A 24459-nucleotide genomic window follows, 5' to 3' on the forward strand; every position below is an offset into this window, starting at 1 on the left:
GCAGCGCGTTCCTGCCTTTCCTTCTCCATCCAGGGGCTCCGGGGGATCTGCTCCCATCTCAGGGTTGGGGGGATCCCAAGGGAAATTCTGGGATGAGCTCCTCTGGAAAAGGGAGCTGCCGGTGGCCGGAGGGGGGAGCCCACAGATGGATCCTGGAATAATTTGGGATGGAAAGGAATTTAAATCCCATTCCACAGGCAGGGACGGCTCCCGCTATCCCAGGACGCTCCAACCTGGCCTTGGAAAATTCCAGGGATTGGGAATCCAGAACTTCTCTGGGAATCTGTGCCAGGGCTTTCCCACGCTCGCAGGCAGGAATTCCTTCCCGATATCCATGGAAACTCCTTCTCTTTCCGTTCCCCTGCCATCCCATTCCCACAGATCCTCCCAAAATTCCATCCCTGCTTTCTCCCGGCCCCAAATTCCCAGGTCAAAATTCCCCGTGATCCAGAGGGCAGCTGGCATGGAAATGGGGGTTGATTCAAAGCTTTATTCCCATTTTTTTGCTGGTATTGGGAATGAGTTCCCGGCTTTATCCTGCCTCTGGCCTGGAAGGAAAATCCAGGTCAGGATTTTTTAGGGATGCTTAGGGAGATCTTGGAATTCTCGTGCGGATCCAGGTGAGATTCCTGATACCCCACGGCCTCCGAGGGATCCACTGGGATCTCCCGTGCTAACTGATCCCCTGGAAGGGGAGATCCAACGTTTTTCCTTGGATCCATGGAAACGAGGCCGATTCCGGTTGGGAGTGGGGCTGGTTAATGAGCTCCAGGAACATTCCTGCCAATTCCGGCACGATCCGCACTGGTCTCGGGAGGCCGGAGCAGGACGTGGCTCCAGGGATGCCTTTGGAACGTGGATTTCCTCCAAGGGCTCCCTGAAGGTTTGGGATTTGCCAGAATTCCCAGGAAAAGCCTTGCCCCAGCTCCAGCTCTTCCCAGCGTTTCCCCGGGTCCATCCGGCTGCTGTTCCAAGCAGGAATTCCCGTTTTAGGGACAGGATGGGATCCAGAGGCTGGGACAGAGCGGTGGCGCCGCGTGCTGGGATCATTCCCAGCAGGAACGGCGGGATTATCCCAATCTCCCGCTCTCCCCACCCGCGGAGCTGCTCCAGCTCCGAATCCCAAATTCCTGAGGACCTGGAGCTGCCAGAGCAATTCCAGAGGAGGCCCCGGAGCTGCTCCGAGGGCTGGAACCCCTCTGGAGCCAGGCTGGGAGAGCTGGGAATGTTCACCTGGAGAAGGGAAGGATCCAGGGAGAGCTCAGAGCCCCTTCCAGGGCCTAAAGGGGCTCCAGGAGAGCTGGAGAGGGACTGGGGACAAGGCATGGAGGGACAGGACACAGGGAATGGCTTCCCAGTGCCGGAGGACCGGGATATCGGGACATGGGGATAGGTGAGGATTTTCTGGGTATTTCTGGGTGGCTCCCTGGATTTTCCAGGGTTTAATCCAAGCAGTAAATCCCTAATTCCCAGTTTTCTCCCTGCTGTCCTTCTCCCAGATTTCATTCCAAAGCCTCCTGCCCATTCCCTGGATTTCCAGTCCCCTCCAGGACCCTCAGGAATGCCCAAATTCCCATCGATCCACAGCCTTTCCCAAGCTTTCCCCAGGCCTAAATCCAGGCTGGAATCGCACCTTTCCCACCCTCACACTTCCGGGGATTCCAGGATTTCAGGGAAAAGGCTCCGAGCGCTCCGGTGTCCGGCGGAATCCGCCCCTTCCCTCTCCAGGTCCTGTGGGATGATTCCTTTCCCGGTTTTTCCCTTTTCCCGGTTTTTCCCTTTCCCGGTTTCCCCTTCCCAGCCCTCCCTGCTCATCCCAAGGATCCTGACCTACTTTTGCTTCCCGGAGTTTTCCCTTTGTTCAAGGCTTCCCAGCTGCGGGTTTCTCGGGATGCTCCGTTCTCCAGGATTTTGCGGGGCCCTGCTTAAAGTTAAAACCAGAATTGAGATTAAAATTCCCAGGAAGATCTGGGATTGGGAATGGGAATAAACAGGACGCGGAGGACCCACTCCGGGTGGATTTTAATTGGGAATTTTCCATGGATTTCCTGGAGCTGATCCCTCCTTTTCCCGATATCCTTAAAATCCAGGGAAGCTTTTCCTTGAGGTGCAGCCCCCCCGGATTCCGCAGCTCCAGCCCCGCGTTCTGGGGCTCCGCTGGAAGCACAATTCCCTTGGGGCAGACCCGGAGGAATTTTGATGGATTTAGTCTGGTTTTTAGGAATTTTGCACTGCAGCCTCTTTGGACCCGAGGGGGGATTCCCACATTCCCACTTCTCCATCCTCTAACTCCCACTTTTTCCACCCCTAAATTCCCACTTTTCCCTTCCAAAAATCCCACTTTCCCAGCCCCACATTCCCACTTTTTCCACCTCCAAAATCCCACTTTTCTCTCCCCACATTCCCACTTTTCCATCCCTAGAATCCTGCTTTTTCCACCTCCACATTCCCACTTTTCCATCCTCTAAATCCCACTTTTTCCCTTCCCATATTCCCACTTTTCCACCCTCAAATCCCACTGTTCCACCTCCACATTCCCACTCTTCCCTCCCCGCATTCCCACTTTTTCCACCTCCCGATTCCCCCTTTCCCAGCCCCACATTCCCACTTTCCCAGCCCGCTCATCCCACCATTCCTTGTTTTCCAGCAGCCACACGTTTCGCAGCGATCCGGCCATTCCCGCTTTGCCATTCCGGGTGTTTTCCTGGAAGGAATTCCAGAGGCAGAATTTGTATCAAAAGCTTTTATTGAAATTCCTCAAAGCCAAACAGACAAAAAACTCCAAAGGTGACTCTGCCGGGCCCCCAAATTCCCAAAAAACCCCGGGAGCCGCTGGATTCCCACACCCAGCAGCTTTCCTGGGCAATACAAGTCACTTCCAGAGGGATTTTTCCCACGGGATCTGTACATTCCCCAAGGATTTTCCGGGTTTTTGCCTCCCACGAGGTAAGAAAATACAAATTTTCTGGAATTTCCATGGAATTCCCGGCGTCTCCTGGAATTCCTGGCTTTTTGGGTGGAGAATTTGGGATTTTCCAAGCGGTTTCTCCGGGATTAGGGGCAGATATTCCAGAGAAAGCTGCTTGGGAAGGGCGGGAGGAGTTGGGTTTATTCCAAGTGGTGAATTGAGGTCAGGAAATTCGGGAATTTGGGATGGCTTTTTAGAAAGATTCCCATTTGTTTTCCATGCCTGCCATTTCCAGGGATTTGGCTGCGCTCCAGCCGTGAAAATTCCCCCCAAAAAATTCCCTCCAAACCCCGCCCCCCCCTCCAAAAATCCCCTGAAAATAATAAAAACAATTCCCAAAAAAGCCGAAAATTCCCTCCCAGAATTCCAGGAAAACTCACAACACACCGGGATTGCCCATGAGCAGCTCCGACCCCATCCCGAACAATCCAACATTCCCAAAAAACCGACATTTGGTCGCTATTTACAACGAGGAAAAGCCTGGGGAATTCCCAACGTTGGGGAAAAGGGGCTGGAAATGGCGGCCATTCCCAAAAAACCAAGGAGCGAGGCACCGCTCCCAGCCCAGGGAAGAGGCCTGGCTCCCATTCCAGCAGCGTCTCCCAGAAAAACGTGGGGATTTGGGGATCAGAGGTGGGAAAATCCCGGCTCATCCATGGATCTCAACTCGGTTCTCTCCTCGTTTCCGCTTCCGGGATGTCCGAGCTCCGCTTCCAAGAATTCCCAAACACAGGTTCCTACTCAACTCTCGCAGCTCCAGGGACTCCGGGAAGGGATCCAAAGGAAGAAATTCCCAAAGAATTCCAGGAGGAGTGGCAGTAAAAATAGGATTTTATTCCCGTGCCCACCCTCGCTCGGTTCCCACAGCAACGTTACAATCCGGAAAAAAAAAACCAACGGAAAAAAAAAAAAAATCGGGAAAAGAAAAGGAATTCCAAAGGGTCGGGAGGTGGGAAAAGAGGGAATTCCGGGATAAAAACAGTCAAATCACAAGAGGGAATCTCCCGGGAAGGAAGGGGCGCCTCAGTCGTCCTCGTCGCCCTCGTCCTCCGGCTCTCGTTTCCTCTTCTGGCCCCGCTCTTCCTCTGGAAAACACAAACAATTCCCGTTATTCCCGGCCGCGGTGGCATTCCCGCTAGGAGAGAGGCGCTGCAGCTGCAGGAAAAGCGGGATCGGGATGGGCTCCGTACCGGGCTCCTCCTCGTCCTCCTCGTCGTCCACCTCGCCGTCGTTGTAGCCTTCCTCATCCTCCTGGAAGGGCAAGGAAAAGCGGGATGAGAAGCTCGGCATCAGCCCGGGATCCTTCCTGACAGCCCTTTTCCCGAGGCCTTGGAATGTCCTCAGGCAGCAGCCGCTTCCCAGGGGGGCCGGTTAGGGATGGAACAGCAGGAATCCGGCACTGGAATGGCCGGGAATTCCTGAGCCGTGCCTGGGAATGGGGCTGCCCTTCCCGACTCCGGGAAAACTGGGATTTATTGGAGCGGATTTCTCCGGAGCCTCAGGGGTGGACTGGGGAGGCTGAGGAACATTCCAGAGGGGTGGGAGAGAGGGCGGGGCTGCAGGAGAGGGAAAACAGCTTCCCACAATCCCCTTTTCCTTCCTCAATCCCATTCCCACCCTTCCAATCCCATTTTCTCCCTTCCCAATCCCATTTTCCCCCCTCAATTCCATTCTCCCTTCAATCCCATTCCCACCCTCCCAATCCCAGTTTTTCCCTTCTCCCATCCCATTTTCCCTCCTCAATCCCATTTTCATTCCTGCAATCCCATTTTCCCCCCTCCCAATCCCATTTCCCTCCTCAATCCCATTCTCCATTCAATCCTATTTTCCCTCCTCCGATCCTATTTTCCCCCCTCAATCCCATTTCTCTCCCTCCCATCCCATTTCCCCCCTTCCCAATCCCATTTTCCCCCTCCAGTTCCACTTCCCCTCCTTCCATCCCTTTTCCCCTCCCTCAATCCCATCCCCCACCCCCCCCAATCCCATTTTTCCCCCATCCCCATCCTAAAACTCCTCAAATCCCAGATTTGAGCCCTTTCCTGCCCAGCCCTTCCCAGTCAGATCCCAGTGATTTCCGCTGTGGAATTCCAAGCCTCACCTCCTCGTCTCCGCTCACATCCTCCTCTTCCCCTTCCTCCTCCTCCTCCTCATCCTCCTCGTCCTCCACTACCTGAGCGTCATCGTCGTATTCCTCCTCTGGAAAAACAAAATCCATGGAAAACTTGGAGGTTTTCCTCATTCCACCCAAAACCCTGGCAATCCAAGTGGAGAATTCCTTAGGGATAGCACGGGATTGGTGGCAGCTCTGGGAATGCAGGGTCAGAGTCGCTCATGGAGCCTCTGGCTGCTCCAGTTCCCACTGTTCCCAAGGATTTGGGAGCTGGAGGATATCCTGGCCAGGAATCCGGAGCAAAACTTTCCCATTATCCAGCGGGAGCCCTCCCAGGGACACAAAATTCCGGCCTATTCGGGAATTCCCGAAAGGAAAGCCCCCAAATCCAACCATTCCCAGCAGAAAAACGGGAAGTGTGGAGCCCCTGGAGTGTTTTCCGTGTGTTTGGGAGCTTTTGGGAAGCGGCCCTTCCCAGAGCTCCCACTCAGCATTCCCGGGAAAAGTGCACATCCAGCTTTTCTGCTTTGCTGCACCGCTGGGATGGGAGAATCCAGCAAATTCCCTGGGATCAGCCGGATCCGCAGCCAGGGATGGCTCCAGGGGCAGCCGGGGAAAGGCGACACCTACAGCACTGGGATCCCCCAGAATTCCCTGGAATTCTGGCATGTTCCTTCCTCAGGGCCTGGCTCGGAGCTGGGAATTCACTGGAGCGCCCCTGTGTTTTCCATGCACTTCCCTAATTTCTGCTTTTTTCCATGCCCAAGCTGCTTCTCCCCTCACCCTTTTCCATGAGGATTTCCACAATTCCAGGACATCCCCGTTCCTGCCACTCCTTCAGTCCCTTCCCTTGGTTCCTTCCTTATCCCACCCCTCCATTCCCAGATTGAGGAATGGGATTTTCCAGGCCCTGCCACCCCCTCCCCGCATTCCTTTGGGATGCGGGAGCTGCAGGGAATCCCACGGAGCACATTCCACGTACCATCCTCATCCTCCTCCTCGTCATCCAGGCCCTCCACGTATCCCTCGGCGTCGGAATCCGGCGCTTCCTTGTCATCCCGGTCTTTCACTAGGGATAAAACTGAGGAAGTTGCTCCTTCAGGCCCTGCCAGGCTCCTTCCTGCCATTCCCTCATTCCTTTCCTGGCTCCTTCCCACCATTCCCTCATTCCTTCCCCTCATTCCTTTGGGACGCTCAGTTCCTCTCCCTGATTCCTGTCGCTCATTCCCTCAGGACATTGAGATCCTTCCCCTCATTCCTTTGGGAAATGGAGGTCTCTTCCCTCATTTCCTCAGGACACTCAGATCCTTCTCCCATCATTCCTTTGGGACACTCAGGTCCATTCCCTCAGGTCCTTCCCCTCACTCCTTTGGGAAAATGAAGTTCTTTCCCTCATTCCATTCCCTCATTTTTTCAGGACACCCAGGTCCTTGCCCTCATTCCTTCCCCTCATTCCCTTCCCCTCTCATTCCATCATTTATTCCCTTCATTCCCTCAGGTCCCTCCCCTCATTCCTTCCCCTCATTTCTTTCCCTCATTCCCTCAGGTCCTTGCCCTCATTCTTTCCCCTCATTCCCCCACCTCGCTTCCTCAGGTCCTTCCCCTCATTCCCTCCCCTCATTCCCTTCCCTCACTCTCTCAGGCACTTCCCCTCATTCCATCCCCTCATTCCCTCATTCCCTTCCCTCACTCTCTCAGGTCCTTCCCCTCATTCCCTCATTCCATCCCCTCCCTCCCTCCCTCATTCCATCCCCTCATTCCCTCATTCCCTCCCCTCCCTCTCTCAGGTCCTTCCCCTCCCCTCCCTCCCTCCCTCAGGACCCCGAGCTCGCAGCTCCCACCCTTCTCCTCCCCCAGCAGCTCCAGGAGCGGGTTGTGATCCCACCTCCTCCATCCCACGTACCATCCTCATCCTCCTCCTCGTCATCCAGGCCCTCCACGTATCCCTCGGCGTCGGAATCCGGCGCTTCCTTGTCATCCCGGTCGTATCCATCGAGGTACGTCAGCTGCGGCAGCAGCTTGAAGACGTTTTCTCTGTAGTCGTTCAAGTTGGTCACCTCACAGTTGAACAGGTCTAAGCTCTTCAGGTTTTCCAACTTTTTCTGGGAAAACAAAGGAATTCCAGAGGTTTGCTGGTGCAGGAATTCCCTCCGAAGGCAAGGATGCCACAGGGAATGTGCTCAAGGGATTCCCGGGGGTGTTTTGGGCTCTCCCAGTTGGGATCTGGGATGGGAAAGGCTCTCCCTGGAGTCCAGAACTTCCCAAAAGTCAAATTTGGGAAGAGCTCTGAACCACTCTGGGAATAACTGATGTGCAGGGAGTTATCCCAAAGGAATTCTTGCAGATGGAAGCAGGAATGGAGCATTTGGACATAAGAATTTTGCCAAGAGAGCTTTAAAAAATGGAATCATTTTTCCTTAGCCTATGGAAAATGAAAAAACACACGGAAACAGAACAGGAAGTCAGCTCCTGGGGTTTTGTGGGATTTCTTTTTGGGAAGAGGTCTGCAGTGCCCACAGCACTTGGGAATACTAATAATAAAATCCCAGGGAATTGAGGATCTGTATTAACCATGGATAAGGAATATCAACTCTTAGGGAATCTCTCCCTTCCCTTTAATGTGGAAAGCACTGGGGAAAAAGGGCTGGAACTGGGAAAACTGGGAGCACTGGAAGCAGCTCCAGGCCTCCCTGTGAGCTTAACAGTGCTGCAGGAAAGGAGATCCATGAAGGGAACGGCTCCTGGAGGGATTTTAATGGGAATTGTTGAGCCTGGAGATGGATCCAGAGCCCACAGAATCCTGGGAAGCTGCGGTGATTCCCGCCGGGAATGGGGGAGCCCGGCCCGGCAGCCACTAGAGGGAAGCAGCAGCTCACCGGGAACAGGGAGAGGGACTTGGGATGCGGGCGCTGATCCCTGGATTAGCCGGGATATTGGGAAGGAATGAGGGAAAGGCCCTGGCACAGGTTCAAGGAGCCACATTCCCTGGAAGTGCCCAAGGACAGGCTTGGAGCAACCTGGGAGAGCTCGAGCTATTCCAAAGGGTTGGAATGGGATTAATCCCATTCCTTGGAGCAAAACCAACTCACCAGGACTTGGGATCTGTGCCTAGATCCAGGGATAACTGGGATTTTGGGAGGGAATGAGGGGGAAAGGCCCTGGCACAGGTTCAAGGAGCCACATTCCCTGGAAGTGCCCAAGGCCGGGCTTGGAGCAAACCGGGATAGAGGAAGGTATTCCAAGGGCTTTGGAGCAGGATGAATCCCACTGCTTGGAGCAATCCCAACTCACCAGAGGTTCTATTGTCCCGAGATCTTTAATTTTGTTGCCGCTTAGGTTTAGGTGCGTGAGGTTCGGACACTTCTCTGCCAACACTTCCAGGCCTCCTGAGATTCTGTTGTCGCTCAGCTCGAGCTGCAAAGGGCCCGAAAACACCCTCAAAAATCCCATTTCAGCCCATTCCAGCCCCTTTTCCACAGGCGGGGAAGGGAAAAGGGACGGATTTGGCCCGGGGAGGTGGAATTTACCTTCTTGAGTTTGTTTAACTTTGGTAAGTTTGCGACTGAGGTTAAGCCGACGTTGATTGTGCTGAGGAATTCCAGCTCCTCAAACTCATCCGTGAGGCCCTCGATTTTCCCTTCGTACGACCTGCAGTTGTCCAGAACGAGCTCTTTCACCTGGAAAGGGAAGAAATCGAAGAGAAATAGAAGGAATTCCAAGGAATTGGTAAGAATCGGGAGGTTTTCAACAGCAAAGCGCAGGAATTTGGGGGATGTGTTGAGAAGAAAGCCCAGATCAAGGCAGTGCTCCCACACAGCGTGGGAAGAAAACCCCCAAATTCCCCAAATAAATTCCCCAATTACTCATTGGGCTGAAATTCAGGTGGAAAATACGTGGATCTTGTCCCTCAACTGTGTTTCATTATCAGGATTCTCCAGAGGATCCACGTGGGGTAAACAGAGTTTTTTTCCTCCTCACATTCTCCACACGCCCCCGGAGTTCTCGCCAAAAACTATTCCGGCTCAAAATACCTTTTTTGAATTAAATAATGTTAGTTAAATGAATTATTTAATTGAGATAATAACATTGAAACGAATACGAAACCATTTAAACAGTTAATCCTGTCCATAAACTGATCTAGAATTAATTAATCATGGAAATCATTGTTATTCCGTTCTGTTACAAACGAATCCTTTGGCTGGGGAGAAGTCTGTGGTAAAGGTGACCGAGAATTCCTAAAAAAATATGGAAACCCGAGTAAAAGTATCCCAAAAATCCACTCCCAAATGATGAATTTTTCGATGAAGAAGTATTAAATTCCACACAACTCTTGGGATTGACAGTGTTTTGGTAAAACGCATGGAAAAGCTGCTGGATCTTTCCAACCCCTGGAAAACAGGAGCACCCCTAGCCCTCATCAGCAGGGAGAGTGGATGTGGGATTTTAGGGAAGAGCTCCAAGGGTTTTCCTGGGGAGTTGGAGGGATGTGGTGGGTGATGAGGGAAGGGGAGGCTCCCAGTGTCACAGCACTGGCCCCTTATCTCCTGTGCCAGGTGGAGGGACAGGGGAGATAAAGGCCCCAAAAGGGGAGGAAATGATCCCAGGGTGGAGAAAATGGCCCCAAAAGGGGAGGGAATGGCCCCAAAAGGGAGGGAATGATCCCAGGGTGGAGAAAATGGCCCCAAAAGGGGAGAGAATGGCCCCAAAAGGGGAGAGAATGATCCCAGGGTGGAGAAAATGGCCCTGAAAGGGTAGAAAATGGCCTCAAAACAGGGGAAGAGAATGATCCCAGGGTGGAGAAAATGGCCCAAAAACGGGGAGAGAAAATGTCCCCAAAAGAAGAGAGAATGCCCCAAAATGGGGGGAGAGAATGGCCCCAAAACAGGGGGAGAGGGGAAACATCCTCAGGTGTGGAGAAAATGGCCCCAAGGGCCTGGGTGTTGTTTTGGGGGTCCTTTCCCGGCGTTTTTTTCATTGGACACACCATCACCAATCCCAGGTTCCCAAAATGCACTCCAGCCTGGCTAGAAGTGCTCCTTTTTTACCTAAATTGCTCAGTTTTATCCCAAACTTCCTGGGATTCCCGTCCCTCTGCAGCCAGAGTGAGTTTTCCTGGGCTCTGTGGAATTCCACGGGAAGGGCCCACCCATCCCAGGAACAGCTCATTTTTCCCCTATAAACTTTTCCCCTAAATCCCAGGAAAAGCCCTTCCCCTGCACTGCACGGTGCACGGGGGTTGTTTCCATGTGGGAAAAATAACGCTGGGATTGGGATAAAGAACCCGCAGGAATGTGAGCAGATACATGGAATAACAGCTCAGCTCCCAGCAAGGACAATTAATATGCAAATATTTCATTTCCTTAATTTTTCTTCCTGCAATCCTGCTGCACAGGGAAGAATCTGACAGAGTTTTCCAGCTCCAAACATCCTTGGATTTCTAATTAAATCCCTGGAGTGAAAAGGGAAAAGAGCCCAGAGCAATAGAGGAGCACAAGGGAATCGTGGAGAGGAGGAGAGGCAGTGTCAGACAGGAAAAATCCATGGTTTTCCTGGAATTAGGATAAGGAATGACTTCCAAAGTTTTCCAGGGTGAAGAGTTCTTCTTCCCGAAGAATCCCAGGGTGGGGAGAGGAAACCCAAGACCAAGGCAGTGCTCCTGATCCCACAGAGACGAGGCAAAAACGAACCCCAAAATTCCCCACATAAAACTCCCAAACCACTCACTCACCGCCTTCAAATTTACATGGAAAAAAAACCAATCCAAAAAGTGTAGGAAAAACCGTGGATCTCTTCCCTGGGCACTGTTTAATCATCAGGATTCTCCAGAGGATCCTTTCGGGGGTAAACAAAGAGTTTTTCCCCTCATCTTCCCCACACGCGCCCCCAGAGTTCCCGCCAAAACAAAAAGGGCGGGAAAAGGGCAATGGAGGTGACTCCTCCTGATCCGGGTGTCCCTGTTCCGTTACCTCAGCCCAACAGCCACGGACACAGAGCCAGGAGGCCTCGGGATCCACACCGGGAAGAAGCTCAAGGTGTGGGTTTTGCCTCAGAGGAGTTTGGGAATTGCTCACGAGGAATTTTGGGGGCTGAGGGGAGCGGGAAGGGAGGGAAGGGGAGGGGAGGGAATGCGCCCAAAGCTCACATGCTGAGGGACAAAGAGTTCCTGCCCTGATCCAGGAGGGGGGATACCCATCCCTCCATCCTCTCTGAGCACGGAAAACAGGGAACTGGACAAAAAAACCCAGGGAACTGGACAAAAATTCCCTCAGGAGCAGAGCGGAGATTTAAGGAAGAGCTGGAAACAGCCTTGGATGCAAAGGAAAAAGCCTTTAGCACAAAGGCAAATGATCCAAGTGCCTTTTTTTTCCTTTTAGTTTGCATTTTTTTAGAATCTTGGAACATTTTAGGTTGGAAGGGACTTTTAGGATCATCCCATTCCAACCCCACCATGGAATTTTTTAGGGAAGGCTGTTTCCTCCCCACTTTTCAGGAAGCTCTGATGCACAAGTGCCACGTTCCCACGTTCCCTGTTGGCACAGCCAACAAACCCATGGAGAAACCTCCTGGAATCCTGCAATCCATGTTTGGAAAGCTTGGATGAGTTCCAAGGCTGTTTGGGAAGAGCAGAGCACATTCCCAACCCTTCCCAAAAGCAACACGGTGTCGGTGCTTACGGTGTTAACTCCCTGAATCCCTGGAAACAACAGCATTCCCAAAAAAATTCCAGGAGGGCTCTATATCCTAAGAATCCTCAAGGAAATCCAGGTGTGCCAAAGGAGGAGGAACTGGGTTTGTGGGATTTTTCCCAACACCCTACAGCTCTCTGCTTCCAGCCCTGCACATCCCACTCCCGCTTTTCCACGGCACATTCCCTCTCCATAAAAACCTGGGAGTTTCAAGGAGGAGCAGCCACGGCCCTCAGGAGAGGCCGTAGCTTTCTGCAGCCCCTCCAACAGGGAACTTTTCCAAGGATTTGGCTGCCACACAGAGATCCCTTCTCCGTCCTGAGCCCTCTGGAGGGACGCTGGATCTCATCCAGGCTCGCTGCATCCTGACAGGAGCACAGAGCTGGCAGTGTGTGCACAGGGAAGCGGGAATGCGACCACATTCCAGCTAAACCAGCTCCCCGGAGTCCAGCAGCACTGGAATCTCCTCCTCGTTTGTGTTTCAGGAGTTCTAGGAATATTGAGGAAAATTCCACCTCCTGAATCCCTCCCAAAGATCTGAACTTCCCTGGAAATGTGTAAATGCGACAATTTTGCCGCCTTTTTCCTCGCTTTTTGTCACCAAAATATGGGATAAACCTTTCTGGATGCAGGAATCCTGGAGCACACCTGGATGAGGGGAGGGGTGCAGGTGGATCCCACGGAAATCCCTGCACCGCTCCAGGTGGACACATCTGGGATTAAGAATCCTCCGGGAATTTGTGTCCAAAAGCAGCACCAAAGATCCGGAAATCCAAGTCACGTATCCTTAACTCCGTCCCTACACCACAGAGCAGGGATAAGCACTCACGGAATATCAACCACAGGACCTGTACTTATCCCAAAAAACTGCTACCCGCTGGAAAAGCCACACCCACAGGCCCAAACTCCATGGGAACACTCCCTGGAATGCACTCCCAAGGGAATGTTTGGGATAAGAGCCAGGCTGCAGGTGCCAGGTTGGTTGGTTCCCAGGGCGAATCCAGAATCCATTGGATTGGGATATCCCACCTGGAGCAGCTGCAGCTTCCCAGTGTTCCTCACCCAGCCTTCGTCCCAGATTCTATTCCTGACATTCCCAGCTGCTTCCAGCTCGTGACATCCCGGCTGGGGATGCTCCCTCTGGATTGAACATTCCCTGGAGCTCCTGAGGGCTTTCCTACCATCGCTCCACGCTGTTTGATAAGCAGGGCTCTTGTCTCTTCCCGGAATTCCCGGTTCCCAAAGGCACAGCCACGGGATCCACAGGGAGCATCCAACCTACTCCAAGGGCAGGAACAGGGAACTCTTTGGAAGCAGCCACTGGATTTCATGGAATTCCTCCCAAGTGACATCCAAGACCTGGAGCTTCTCCAGACGGGGCCTTATCAACACATCCCAAGTCATGGAATTGCTGAGCTTGGAAAAGCCCTCCGAGCTCACCGAGTCCAAGCAGGGACTGAGCCCAGCCCCCCCAGAGCTCTGAGTGCCGCATCCAGGAATTCCTCGGGAATTCTGAGCGATGGGGACTCCAAACCTCCCAGGGCAGTTCCAGTGTTTACAGCCCTCTCCAGGAGGGAATTCTCCCAGTTTCCCATCCTGGGCCTCCCCTGGCACAGCCAGAAGCCGTTCCTGCTCATCCCGTCCCTGTTCCCTGGGAGCAGATCCCGATCCTGCCGCCTGTCCTCTCCTGTCCGGGAGCTGTGCAGAGCCACAGGATTCCTTCCTCTTCCTCCTTTTTTTCCAGGATAAACCAGGAAAAAAGCCGAAGTCTCTCCTTCAGGAAATCTCCACTCCACGGGCAGGGAGAGGCAGGAATTTGGGCCCAAATTCCCAAATCCCGGCATGTCCTTAAAGGCGACAGAAGGACAGAGAGCAGCCACACAAACACTCGGAATTTGGGGAATTTCTTGCTCTCCCAAGCCTGTGGAGTCCAGGAAAAGCCTCAGCTCTCTCTCCAGTAAGGAATGACCTTGCTGGCTCCTGTGTCCTGCTGCATCCTGCCCCGTATTCCCCATCTATCCTCACATGGATGCAGGAATCCTGAGCAGAAATGGATCTCCATAGGTTCCCACTCCATGGGATTTGTGCTGCAGCGTTGGAGGGAAGCCCGCCCGCCCTCCACAGGCACAACATTCCCGGTTTTTTGGGCAGGGCATGGGCGTGGCAAGGCTCAGAAGTTGGGAAGAGCTGGGGCAGGGCTGGGATGGAACTCCCAGAGAAGCTGTGGCTGCTCCATCCCTCTGGAGCGAGTCAGGCAAGGCTTGGAGCAGCCTGGGATAGTGGGAGGTTCCCTGCCCAGCTCAAGGATGAGCTTTAAGGGCCTTCCCACCCAAATTATTCCGTGGAATTCCATGGGATTCCACAATCCCAGCTCCTGCAGGAGCCCATGTCCATGGCCAGCTCCGAGTGCGGACAACGATTCCCCACACTGATGTTGGAAGCTTTCCCAAAATTCCAACTGGAGCTGACGAACTGCCTGAATTTCCCATTCCGATCCCACCTGGAATGTGACCAGGCCAACAAAAGCTTGGATGAGCATCCAACTCGATCCCTGGATTGACGGAGCTGCTCCCAAGGCTCCCACGAGCCAATCCCTGCTCCAAGATCGTTCCTTGACCCCCAAACGTCCCCAAGCCGGAGAACCCAATTAAAATCATTAACTCATTCATTCATTAATGACATCCAGCCTCCTTTTCCAGCTGCAATTCCAAGCCCTCCGTGACCCAACCCGGCATGATCCCAGCCTGCGTATGGCTCCCATGGAAAACCGGCAAGGAGAGCATGGAATATCTCCAGCCCGGATCAGAGGGGCTGCTGGGCCGCTCCGTGTCCGCTCGGCCACAGCTCTGGAGCTGCCAAGCTCTTCCCGGTTTTCCAGAGCTGGAATTCTGCCCACAGCAGGGAGGGCAGCAGGTGCCATGGCCCGTGGCCACCGGGGATTCCCGTTCCATGGGATTCCCATTCCATGGGGGGAGCCTCAGCTGTGCCTGCTGCTCAGGAATGAGGATGTGACCTGGGGCAGGATTAGATTCCCCAGGGAAGGGGAAATTCCCAAGGTGTTCTATCCTTTCCCTGGGTGACATCGGGGGACAGCAGATGGATTTCCTTCCCCAAAGCCGCACAGGATTCAGGATTTGGATACAGCCCTCCAAGGCTTTCTTGGGAATAGCTGAGATGGAATCAATTGATTTCCAACCAGTTATCCATGACCATCTCCCAGCCGGGAATGTACTGGGAAGAGAATCCCAAGAAAATCCCAGGGCAAGGAGAGACACTGCAGGAAAACGACCACGGAACACAGCCCAATTCCCTGGAAATCCGTCAGCCGGAGGATTGAGAATCCCACAGGGAAGGGACTGGATGGGATTAACGTGGATCCCACGGATACCTGGGATTGGGAGCAGAATTCCATCAGCACCTCTACGGATGGAAGCAACACCGCGGCTCAACGCCAGCGCCTGCCAGGAATTCCCAGAATTTCATAGGATTTCTCCGAGCTCCAGTTCATGGGAATTCCCCCAGGGACACTCTCCCTCTCCAAAAAACCCTGTTCCCTTCAGGAATTCCCTACTGGGGCTGAGCAATCCATGACTGCCGAGCAAAGCCGGGTTCCTCGGGAACACGCTCCATTCCTGCCTTAGCCCAGCCGGAATTCCGAACCAGAATCAGAGAATCCTCGGAAAACACCACGAAGCCACGGAGTGCAGCCCTCAACCCAAGGCCAGCACCTTTCCAGGATTCAGCCTGTCCTGGGAACACCGAGTTCCCATCCCGTGAAACTCCAGCCGGACCTCAGAGCTCATCCCAGGTTGTCCAAAATCCCACCTCAAAATCCAGATTGGAATTCCTCCTCTGCTGCAACTTTCTTGGAACAATCCCAGAGATGATTTAAACTCCCAGCATCCCGGGATCCCTGAGCTTGGAAAAGACCTCCAAGATTGAGTCCAGGCTGTGCCCGATCCCCCCCAGAGCTCTGAGTGCCGCATCCAGGAATTCCTCGGACGCTTCCAGGGATGGGAATTCCACAAGTGCAGCCTTTTCCAATATTTAACCAGCTTTTCCATGAAAAAATTCCCGCTGATGTCCCAGCTGGGCCTCCCCTGGCACAGCCAGAAGCCGTTCCTGCTCATCCCATCCCTGTTCCCTGGGAGCAGATCCCGATCCTACTGCCTGCCCCCTCCTGTCCGGGAGCTGTGCAGAGCCACAGGATTCCTTCCTCATCCTCCTTTTTTTCCAGGATAAACCAGGAAAAAAGCCAAAGTCTCTCCTTCAGGAAATTTCCACTCCATGGGCAGGGAGAGGCAGGAATTTGGGCCCAAATTCCCAAATCCCGGCGTGTCCTTAAAGATGACAGAAGGACACGGAGCAGCCGCACAAACACCCGGAATTTTGGGAATGCACTGACACCCGGATATCCCTGTGGATCCCCAGCCCAGGATTCCTAAATCCCTAAACAGGAGCTTAAAGGCACCTTTTAAACTCGGCTCACTCAAGCCGGGCTTATTCAGGCTCATCCCACAAGGATCCGCCTCTTCCCGCCGGCACTCCGGAAAATCCCACATCACGGGCTGGGAAAAGGGACAGGAAAGTCCTGGAGTTTGGATAACTTGGGGATGGTTTTGAGGGATTTTTCCTTGAGTTCTTTTACCTCAAAGCCGTTCTGTGTTTGGAGACAGCTCCGGAAAAAAACCTGGCTCAATATCCGGAATTTTTCAGCAATAGTTTGGATTTTCCAGCTCTAATTCCGACAAAAAAACCTCTCACGGATGGCTCCAGTAATTTCGCACCCCTTTGCTCCATTCTGGGAGAATCCAAAGATCCATGGGAAATCCCTAAGTGGCAGAAAGGTGAAGAATCCTGGGAATTCTTGCGTCTAATTATGGGGCATCTCCAATCCTGAAGAAATTCCAGGAGGGAAATCCATGACTGATGCTCCAGGAAATTCCCTAAATCCCCTTTCCCACATTTTCAAGATCCATAGCCACATCCATTAAAGGACCAGGAACACACGGAGTTTTCCATGGAAAACTTTCACTGGGAATTCTTGGGGTTGTTCCTTCAACTCCATAAAAATTCCCAATATTCCAGACACGGTGTTCTTCCAAACTCGGGAATAAACAGCTCCATCTTTCCCCGAAATTCCATTCCCTTTGAATATTCCCGTTATTTTCCAGCGGCTGGGATCACTTTCCTCCTGCCTGGAATTGCCCTGGATCGCTCCAGCTCTAGGGATTTTTCCTGGAGGAGCAGCGCTGCCACATTCCAAATGTTTTTCCTCCACCACCAAATCCAATAAAATGGAAGGAAAACCCAGGGCCGCAGTGCAGCTTTCCCTGGAAAACTCTGCAGGTTGGGATTGAGAGCCTTTGGATGTGGAGCTGGGAATTCCCGGGATGAGGCGGAGACGCAGAAAAAATCCCTGCCTTTAAATTAAGATTAATTAAGGACTAATGAGGAGAAATATTTGGGAAAGAGGAGCTTTTCCGGCTTTTTTCATGGCTTTGAAGGGTCCAAGGGAATCCATGGATAACTTTCAGTGGAAAGGAAAACAGTGGATTTTTTTCCCTGGTTTTGGAGGTTTTTCAGGGATTGTGCTTCCCTAAATTTCAGGATTGACTGCAGCAATCCAGGGAAATCCCGATTTCCCGGTTGTTCTGTCTGCAGGACAGGGGAGACGGGGAAAAAACTCCTGCAGGAAAAGGGCAACAGTGTCGTGGAAAAAGCTGGGAATGTTGTCCAACATTCCCAAGGAATTCCAGCATTCCCAAGGACAACATTCCCGCCCTCTATTCCCAGCTGGCATTTGTGGATACAGAGGATTTGATCCACCTCAATCCAGACCCTTCTCCCTTCCTGTTATCCCAGGAAAATCCTGCTCCTTCCCAAGATCCCAGAAGTGCAATCCAGCAGCATTCCCAGACTCTCCATCCATTCCTGGACAACAGCCAGCTGTATTCCAGACATCCCAATCCTGAATTTCCAGGATTGTCCAGCACCCGGAGCAGCAGGAGGAGGGAGCAATCCAGGGAAGGAATGGAATGGGAATGACCACAGCCCCATGGGATGGAAGGATTTAAGGAGAATCAGTTTGATGGGATGTAAATATTTAGGGAAAGAGCCAGGGATTCTGGTGCCAATGGATATTCAGGATGGAAATATTTAAGGAAGCAGCCAGGGCTGCTTTTCCCAGCATTCCATGGATATTTCGGATGGCTCACCAATGGAAACAAACGGATTTTTGAAACTCGGGGAAACGGACAAGAATTTAAAATTCCCAAATCCCTGAAAATGCCCACGGAATTCCCAGGTTTTGGGCCACACTTGGAGCAGAGCAGCAGGAATGTGGATTTATTCCATGACAAATAACATGGAATTCCAGCAATTCCTGCTCCCGGGCCGAGTTAGGGCAAGGTTTAATCCAGGAGAAGTCTGGACTGAGATTTTCCCACCAATTCAAGGGCAGGATGAGAAACTTGGTTCCTTTGGGAATTCCCAGAGCTGGAATTCCACACAATTCCATCAGTTCCACCCCAGCTTTTCCTCTTACTCCCATCCTTCCAGCTGGAATTTGGACACCCGAATCCCAGAGAACATTTGGAGCTTCCCAAAAAAAAAAGGGAATTCTCAGGAGGCCAAAACTAAATCCAGCGGCATCCCAGAGAAACAGGAAAACGGGAAGAGCAACAAAGAGGGAAAAAAGCCTTTTTCAAATCCGGTTCCACTTTCAGAGGGAATTTCCCACACGTTTTTCCACTGTTTCCCTCTGGAATGAAAACTTTGGGGGGGGGGGGGGGGGGGGGAAACCAGGAATGAGCCAGAACTGGGAGGAATAAATTCCAAGTTTTATCCCTGATGCAGTTTGGAGCCGATAAAGGAATTCTTTCTCCCGATAAACCAAATTTTGGGCCTCATTTTGACCCCCCACCCGCACCTGCTTCCCAGTATTTGGATTTTACTCCCGATTTTCCCATGGGAATGATCAGAGGAATTCCTGGGAATTCATGACAATTATCAGGAGGTGCTGAATTAGAATGAAAAGTTGTATTGATAAAAGAAACCAAGGGATAATTCTGCTGCGCCTCATGAATGGAACAGGAGAAAAAGTGGGAATATCTGGGAAAACACCTGCCTGAACAACAGTCAGAAATCCCAAATTTCCAGCAGTAAAATCCAGGTGGATATGGAAAATAATGGGAAAATGACAGGATTAAACAACAAAAAATGAGATTAAGGAAGGAATACCTCCCACAGAATCCACCTGAGGACATTTGGAGGATGTTTTCTTAATCAGGATGGCGCTCGATGGGATGATTTGATGGGAAAGCACAGAATTCCATGGAAAAACAGGCGGCGCAGCAATAAAATCTCCCAAGCAGGCTCAGGAAGAAGCATCAAACCCCATCCACGTCCTATTATTTAAGCCTGACTTATAAAAGGGCTGGTCCTGCCTGATTTCAGGATAAACTCTCTAAAAAAGCAGCACGGAACTTGAGGGAGCTCCAAAATTCTGAGGGATTTCCCCAGGATTTCTTTCCATTCCACATCAAAACTGGGGAATAACGACAAGGACAAACACTGACCGCCCAAAACGAAGGAAAACAATTCTCAAACGCATCCTCCTCATACCCCAGAACTTCCTGAAATCCAGAAATAAATCACTTTGGCACAGCTATTCCTTCCCAATCCCACTTCCAGAGGGTGGATTTGGAAGGAATTTTCCTTAAATAATATTGCTGAGGAACAGAATTCACCCCACACACTCCAACCCCTAAAAAACACGTGCACACAGCTGGAAGCAACTCAGAACACAACAACATTCCCAACTGGAATCTCCAGCCCTCTGCCTAAAAACCTGGAAAACTGGGGTTTAGGACACCTTGGGAACACCGAGACACCAAATTCCCGGACAGATTCCAAGGGTGCCAGGGAAAAACAAGCGTTTCCAGGTGAAATGATCCTGATTTTCCAGCTCCCTGCTGCCCATTCCCAGCCCTGAGGAGCAGGGAAGCCCCTCCTGCTCCGAGCTTTCCCAACTTTCTTTGGCGTGAGGCAAAACGGAGCAGAAACAGCACAAAATCCAAGCGTGGAAAGCGGGGGGAGGGAAAGCCCGGTTTAAACCTTTGGAAGCTGCATTTAAAGCCTTAAATCTGAGTTTAAACCGGGCAAGAAGCCTCCGGTTAGAAAGGCAGCGAAGCGAAATGGGGGCAAACAATGACCAAAAGATAGAAAACTGTGGGGAAAAAAAAAAAAGAACAAAATCACGGAAAATTAATTTAAAAAACAGGCTGAAAAGGAGAGAAACACTTCCCAAAGCCCAGCGCTGCCTCCCCGCAGGGCCCTGCCCAGGAAGGAGGCGGATTCCCGGCTCCGCGCTCGCTGCCCGGGGGGGGCCGCGGGGCTCCCCCCGCTCCGGCGGCCCCGGCCCCGCTCTGGCGGCCGCTGCCTCGCCGTGCCCCGAATATTCAATAAAACCCGATTTTTCGAAAGCTTTTTATCCTTTTTTACCCCGGCGCGGCCGTCACGAGCCTCCTCCCGCCCCGCGGCCGGCGACAAAATGGCAGCGGCGGCGCTGCCCGTCATGTCGGGAGGGCGCCGGGCGGCCCCGCCGCAGCCTCCGCACCGCCTCAGCCCCGGCGGCAGCGGGGCTCCCTCACGGCCCCGCGGGGCCGCCCGCGGCCGAGGCAGCGGCAGGAGGAGGAGGAGGAGAAGGAGGCGGCGGCGCTGAGGGAAGGCGGGGGGGCAGCACAGAACATGGCGCCGCGTCCTACTTGCGGTGCGGCGCTGCCCCGCTCGCCTCACGGAGCCCCCGCGCTCCCCGCACCGGGCAGCGCAGCGCCGGCCATGGCGGCTGTGGCGCGGGGCTCTGCGCTCCGTGCCCCCTCCGTGCCGTCCTCCTCCTCTTCCTCCTCCTCCTGCTCGCCCAGGAGTTTTTAAACTTTAAAGCGCAGCTTCCGCCGCCCCGCGCCCGCCTTTGTCCCCCGGACAACACCGCGCTCGGCCCGGCCGCGTCCCGCCGCGCTGCCCCGGGCGCTCCCCGCTGAGGTACGTTCGCCCCCCGCTCTCCCCTTCCCGCAGCCTCCGGCGGCCCGGGGGACGCGGCGGGGCCGGGGCCCGGCGAGCCCTGCCCGGTCACCGCCGAGGGCCCGGCGGGGCGGGGGGGGATGAGGGGAAGGGGCTTCCCCGCCGCGGGTTCGCGCCCCGCCTGCCCCCGGCCACCTCCCGCCCACTCTTTTGGGGTGGTTTTGCTATTTTTTCGCTTCCTTTTACCCTCGCTATTTTCTTTCTTGTTTTGGGGTTTTGTTGGTTTTTTTGGTTTGGTTTTTTTTTTGTTTGGCTTTTTTTTTTTTTTTTTTTTTTTTTTTTTTGTCCTGCCAAAGTTTTTCGCCGTCCCCCGTTTATTCCGCGAGACGCGGAACAACAACCTGAAGTCCGGCCCCGGGGGAAGGAAGGGGGGGAAAGGGGGAAGAAGGAAAAACACGCACACACATCCAGCCTTTTTGTGCGTGTGTGGGGATGGAGGGGGTGGAGAGTGCGTTGATTTCTTTCCATTTTTTTTTTTTTTATTATTCTTATGATTATTATTCTTATTATTCAACGCTCGCGCTACCGGCGGCGATGCCCCATCGCCCGCAAAATTAAAAAAAAAAAAAGGAAAAAAAAAAAAAAAAAAAAAAAGCCCAAAGCAAACCCAACCAACGCTAAGCATTGGTTTCAAAATTCTTTCCTTTTATCTTCTCAGCATCTGGAGAGAGGGAGAGAGAGAGAGAGAGAAAGGGCGCGTTCATGAGGACTACAAAGTTACAAATATGGCTCCCCAGTCTCTCTTGCCTGATCACTGCAAAGAAATGAAGACGCACTTTAAACTAAACCATTCGCAACTCACTCGCAGTCCCTGTCTGCCTCTCCCTGCCCAGCACCCTGCACAAATATTTGCGAACTAAACACGCCGAGAGAGAGAGGAGCGAGCAACTTATTTTTATTTAATGCACGGCGAGCCCTCTCCGAGGCATCGCAGCCCGGCACGGGCAGGAGCAGCCCCGGGGACCCCCCCAAACCTCACCGCGAGCGCCCCGCGCCCCCCAAAGCGGGGGGCACGGCTCCCCCCACACACAGGTAGGCACCTCAAGGGCAGCAGCGGCCCCGCCAACACCTGGCACGCTCCACCCCGCCAAAAAAAAAAAAAAAATAACCGTGGGATGCCTTTTTATTATTCTCATCATTAGCATTATTATCATTAATTTTTTTTTTTTTTTTTTTTTTTTGGCATTGCATTGCTTACATCTGAGGGCGTCCTGTTCCGCAGCTCTAAGTGGATCCTTTTCTTCATGTCCATGTCCGTGGCTGGCGGGAGGCGCGGAGGGTGCCCGGCTCGGCTGGCGCAGTGACCCCTGTGCAGAGCCCCCCGATCGCGGGGCGCGGAGGGACTCGGGCTCGCCCAGCGCCGCTCGGAAGCCCGAGCGCAGCACCGCGGCGCGCACTAACCTGATAACCGCGGGGGCGGGCGCTCCGGGGGCTCCGCCGAGATTGACAGCGCCGCCGGCCAATCAGAGCGCGCCGCCGCCGCGCCTCAGCCAACCGGCAGCGCGAGGCGCGGCGGAAGCCAATGGGGGAGCGGCTCGGCCGGGCAGGGGGACAGCCCGGCGCCGAGCCCAGGCTCATTCCGCGCTGCCGCCTGATGGGGACGGAGCGGCCGCGGCTTTGCCGCGCCGGGCACGGCGCTCGCTGCCCTCTCCGCCCGCCCGAGCCTGGGGGAGGCGCCGGGGCGGGGAGCGGTGGCCGAGTCGGAGCCGGCCGGCCCGGGGCGCGCAGCCAGGAGGGAGGGAAAGGTGCGGAACGGGGTACGGGAATGGCGCGGGTAATGGCGCGGGCCCCGGCGGCGGGGGGCGGGCGGAGCGTGAGCGGCGGGCGGAGCGCGGCCGGGGAGGGAAGGAGGGAGGGGCGGCGGCGCTGAGGGGAGGGGGAGCGCCCGGGCCGCCCTCAGCGGGGTCCCCGCGGCCGGGGCCGCCTCACGGGGCTGGGGAGCCGTTCCCGAGGCGAAGGGAAGGGCGGGAGGCGCTGCCCGTGCCCGGGAGTGCCGGGAGGGTCCCCCCGTGAAAGGCCCCGGCGGGGCGGGGGCGGTGCTGAGGGGAGGGGAGCGGGCGGGCCGCCCTCAGCGGGGTCCCCGCGGCTGGGGCCGCCTCACCGGGCTGGGAGCGGCTCCGGGGCGGAACGGCGGGGTCCGGGATCCCTGGGAAGGGCAGGGCAGGGCAGGGCGGGAGGATGCCCCCGAGAAGGGAAGGGCAGGGTGGGAGGCTCGGGAGGATCCCCTCGAGAAGGGAAGGGCGGGGCGGGAGGTTCGGGAGGATCCCCCCGGGAAAGGTCCTGAGCAGGGCCAAGGACGGGAGTCCTTCGGTTCCCGGTGGGAGCCGCCAGGAAAGACTGGGAGGGATTTTTTTTTTCCTTGGAATGCCAGGGTAAGGGGGATGGATTCAGGCTAGAAGAGAGCACGGTTAGGTGGGATTTTGGGAAGGATTTTCTTCCTGGGAGGGTGGGGAGGGGCTGGAATTCCCGGAGAAGCTGTGGCTGCCCCTGGAATGTCCAAGGCCAGCTTGGAGCACGCTGGGACAGTGGAAGTTATCCCTGCCCATGGAATGGGATAGGCTTTAAGCTCCTTTCCATCCCAAAGCATTCCCTGCTGCTGGCTCCTTTTCCAGGCGCTGTTGGCTGAGGTGGCAGCTATTGGATGCAGGATCCAAGCCCACAGCTGCTCCTCTCCAGGGATTTGAGGTTTCTGAACCCCGGGCACCATTTCTATCAGCTGGAGCAGAACACAGGTAAGAAGTGCTTTTTTTTGCCTTCCAAAATTCCACTTTGTCCCTTCCTGCTGTTCCTGGAATGTGGCTGGGCTTGTCCAGCTTTCCCTGGAAAACACAGGGCTAGAAAATCCCTAAGAGCTGTTGGAAAGTATCGAGAGAATGCTGAAAACCCTTGGGAAACTTTTATTCTATCCAAATATTTTGCAGCGCGGGATGGAGGTGAAGTCTCACCTGTGAGCATGGATAAATCCCAGGAATGTGGATGATGACAGCAGGAATTGTGTTGGGAATGGGACAGGAAAAGCTGCATCCAGCTCCAGGTAAAAATTCTGATTAAAGCAAAATAAAAGTGATATTCTGCAAAAAGTTCATCTTTTTGGGATGTTTTAGGAGTTTATGATGGAATTTTGGGGTTGGCTGATAAATCCTTGATTAGTGATTAATATTCCAAACTTTTATAATCGCTTGGGATTTGGGAACGAAGTGGAATTTTCTTTCAGCTCTCTTTGAACTTCTCCTTCCCAGGTGCGACCAGAGGTGGCTCCTGGGCTGAACCTTCAGGAATTTTTGATGGAATTTGTGCTTCTGGCCTGGGAGGAGACCTTTGGAAAAGGACTTTTCTCCTGGAAGAGAATTTGCTGGGATAAGATGGGATTGAAAAGGAATTTCTGGGAATCCAGAGCTGCTTTTTCCTTTGTTTTCTCCTGAGGAAAATCTGTGTTTCGAGTATTGAAAGGTGCAGAAAATTCCTGTTTTTTTTAATGACTGAGGCAATTTCTTCCGAGTTCAAAGCCCAAATTCCATGTTTAAAGCTGCTCCTTCCATGGTTCGTATTCCAGGAGTTTGGGAATGAAAAAGGAAAAGGAATGATAAATTGGGAATAAATTTTAAAGAATTTTT

The 24459-nt window shown here is 53.6% G+C and overlaps 1 protein-coding gene and 1 long non-coding RNA gene across 9 annotated transcripts; one reads left to right on the forward strand and one right to left on the reverse strand.

The window, feature by feature from the left end:
• Window positions 1-3781: 3781 nt before the first annotated feature.
• On the reverse strand, window positions 3782-22217 carry ANP32A (acidic nuclear phosphoprotein 32 family member A). 4 transcript variants are annotated; one of them, XM_069026238.1, is made up of 8 exons: window positions 22044-22217; window positions 8606-8755; window positions 8370-8492; window positions 6982-7180; window positions 6061-6147; window positions 5067-5164; window positions 4159-4219; window positions 3782-4053 (listed from the first exon to the last, which is right to left on the reverse strand). In XM_069026238.1, the coding sequence occupies exons 1-8, from the start codon at window positions 22095-22097 to the stop codon at window positions 3992-3994; spliced, it is 834 nt and encodes a 277-aa protein (XP_068882339.1). In that variant the 5' UTR covers window positions 22098-22217; the 3' UTR covers window positions 3782-3991. The 4 variants fall into 4 exon arrangements, with proteins under 4 accessions (XP_068882339.1, XP_068882338.1, XP_068882337.1 ...); XM_069026237.1 differs by having other exon boundaries at window positions 6061-6159; XM_069026236.1 differs by lacking the exon at window positions 22044-22217 and adding an exon at window positions 20270-20441.
• On the forward strand, window positions 20533-24459 carry LOC138116689 (uncharacterized). 5 transcript variants are annotated; one of them, XR_011154298.1, is made up of 5 exons: window positions 20533-20806; window positions 21504-21877; window positions 23458-23577; window positions 23767-23879; window positions 24085-24459. It is a non-coding gene; the product is annotated as an uncharacterized lncRNA (long non-coding RNA). The 5 variants fall into 5 exon arrangements; XR_011154300.1 differs by lacking the exons at window positions 20533-20806; window positions 21504-21877 and adding an exon at window positions 22434-22619; XR_011154299.1 differs by lacking the exons at window positions 20533-20806; window positions 21504-21877 and adding an exon at window positions 22434-22602.

This window comes from Aphelocoma coerulescens, chromosome 10, assembly GCF_041296385.1.
Source record: "Aphelocoma coerulescens isolate FSJ_1873_10779 chromosome 10, UR_Acoe_1.0, whole genome shotgun sequence".
NCBI classification, from domain to species: Eukaryota; Metazoa; Chordata; class Aves; order Passeriformes; family Corvidae; genus Aphelocoma; species Aphelocoma coerulescens.

Bases quoted from the DNA above. Each gene is read 5' to 3' on its own strand.
- ANP32A (XM_069026235.1), bottom strand. From the start codon at position 20,344: ATGACGGGCAGCGCCGCCGCTGCCATTTTGTCGCCGGCCGCGGGGCGG. The intron at 6,160-6,981 runs GTACGTGGGATG...CAACTTCCTCAG, and splicing joins CGAGGAGGAGGATGAGGATG to TTTTATCCCTAGTGAAAGAC. The intron at 5,165-6,060 runs GTACGTGGAATG...TTGTTTTTCCAG, and splicing joins CGAGGAGGAGGATGAGGATG to AGGAGGAATACGACGATGAC.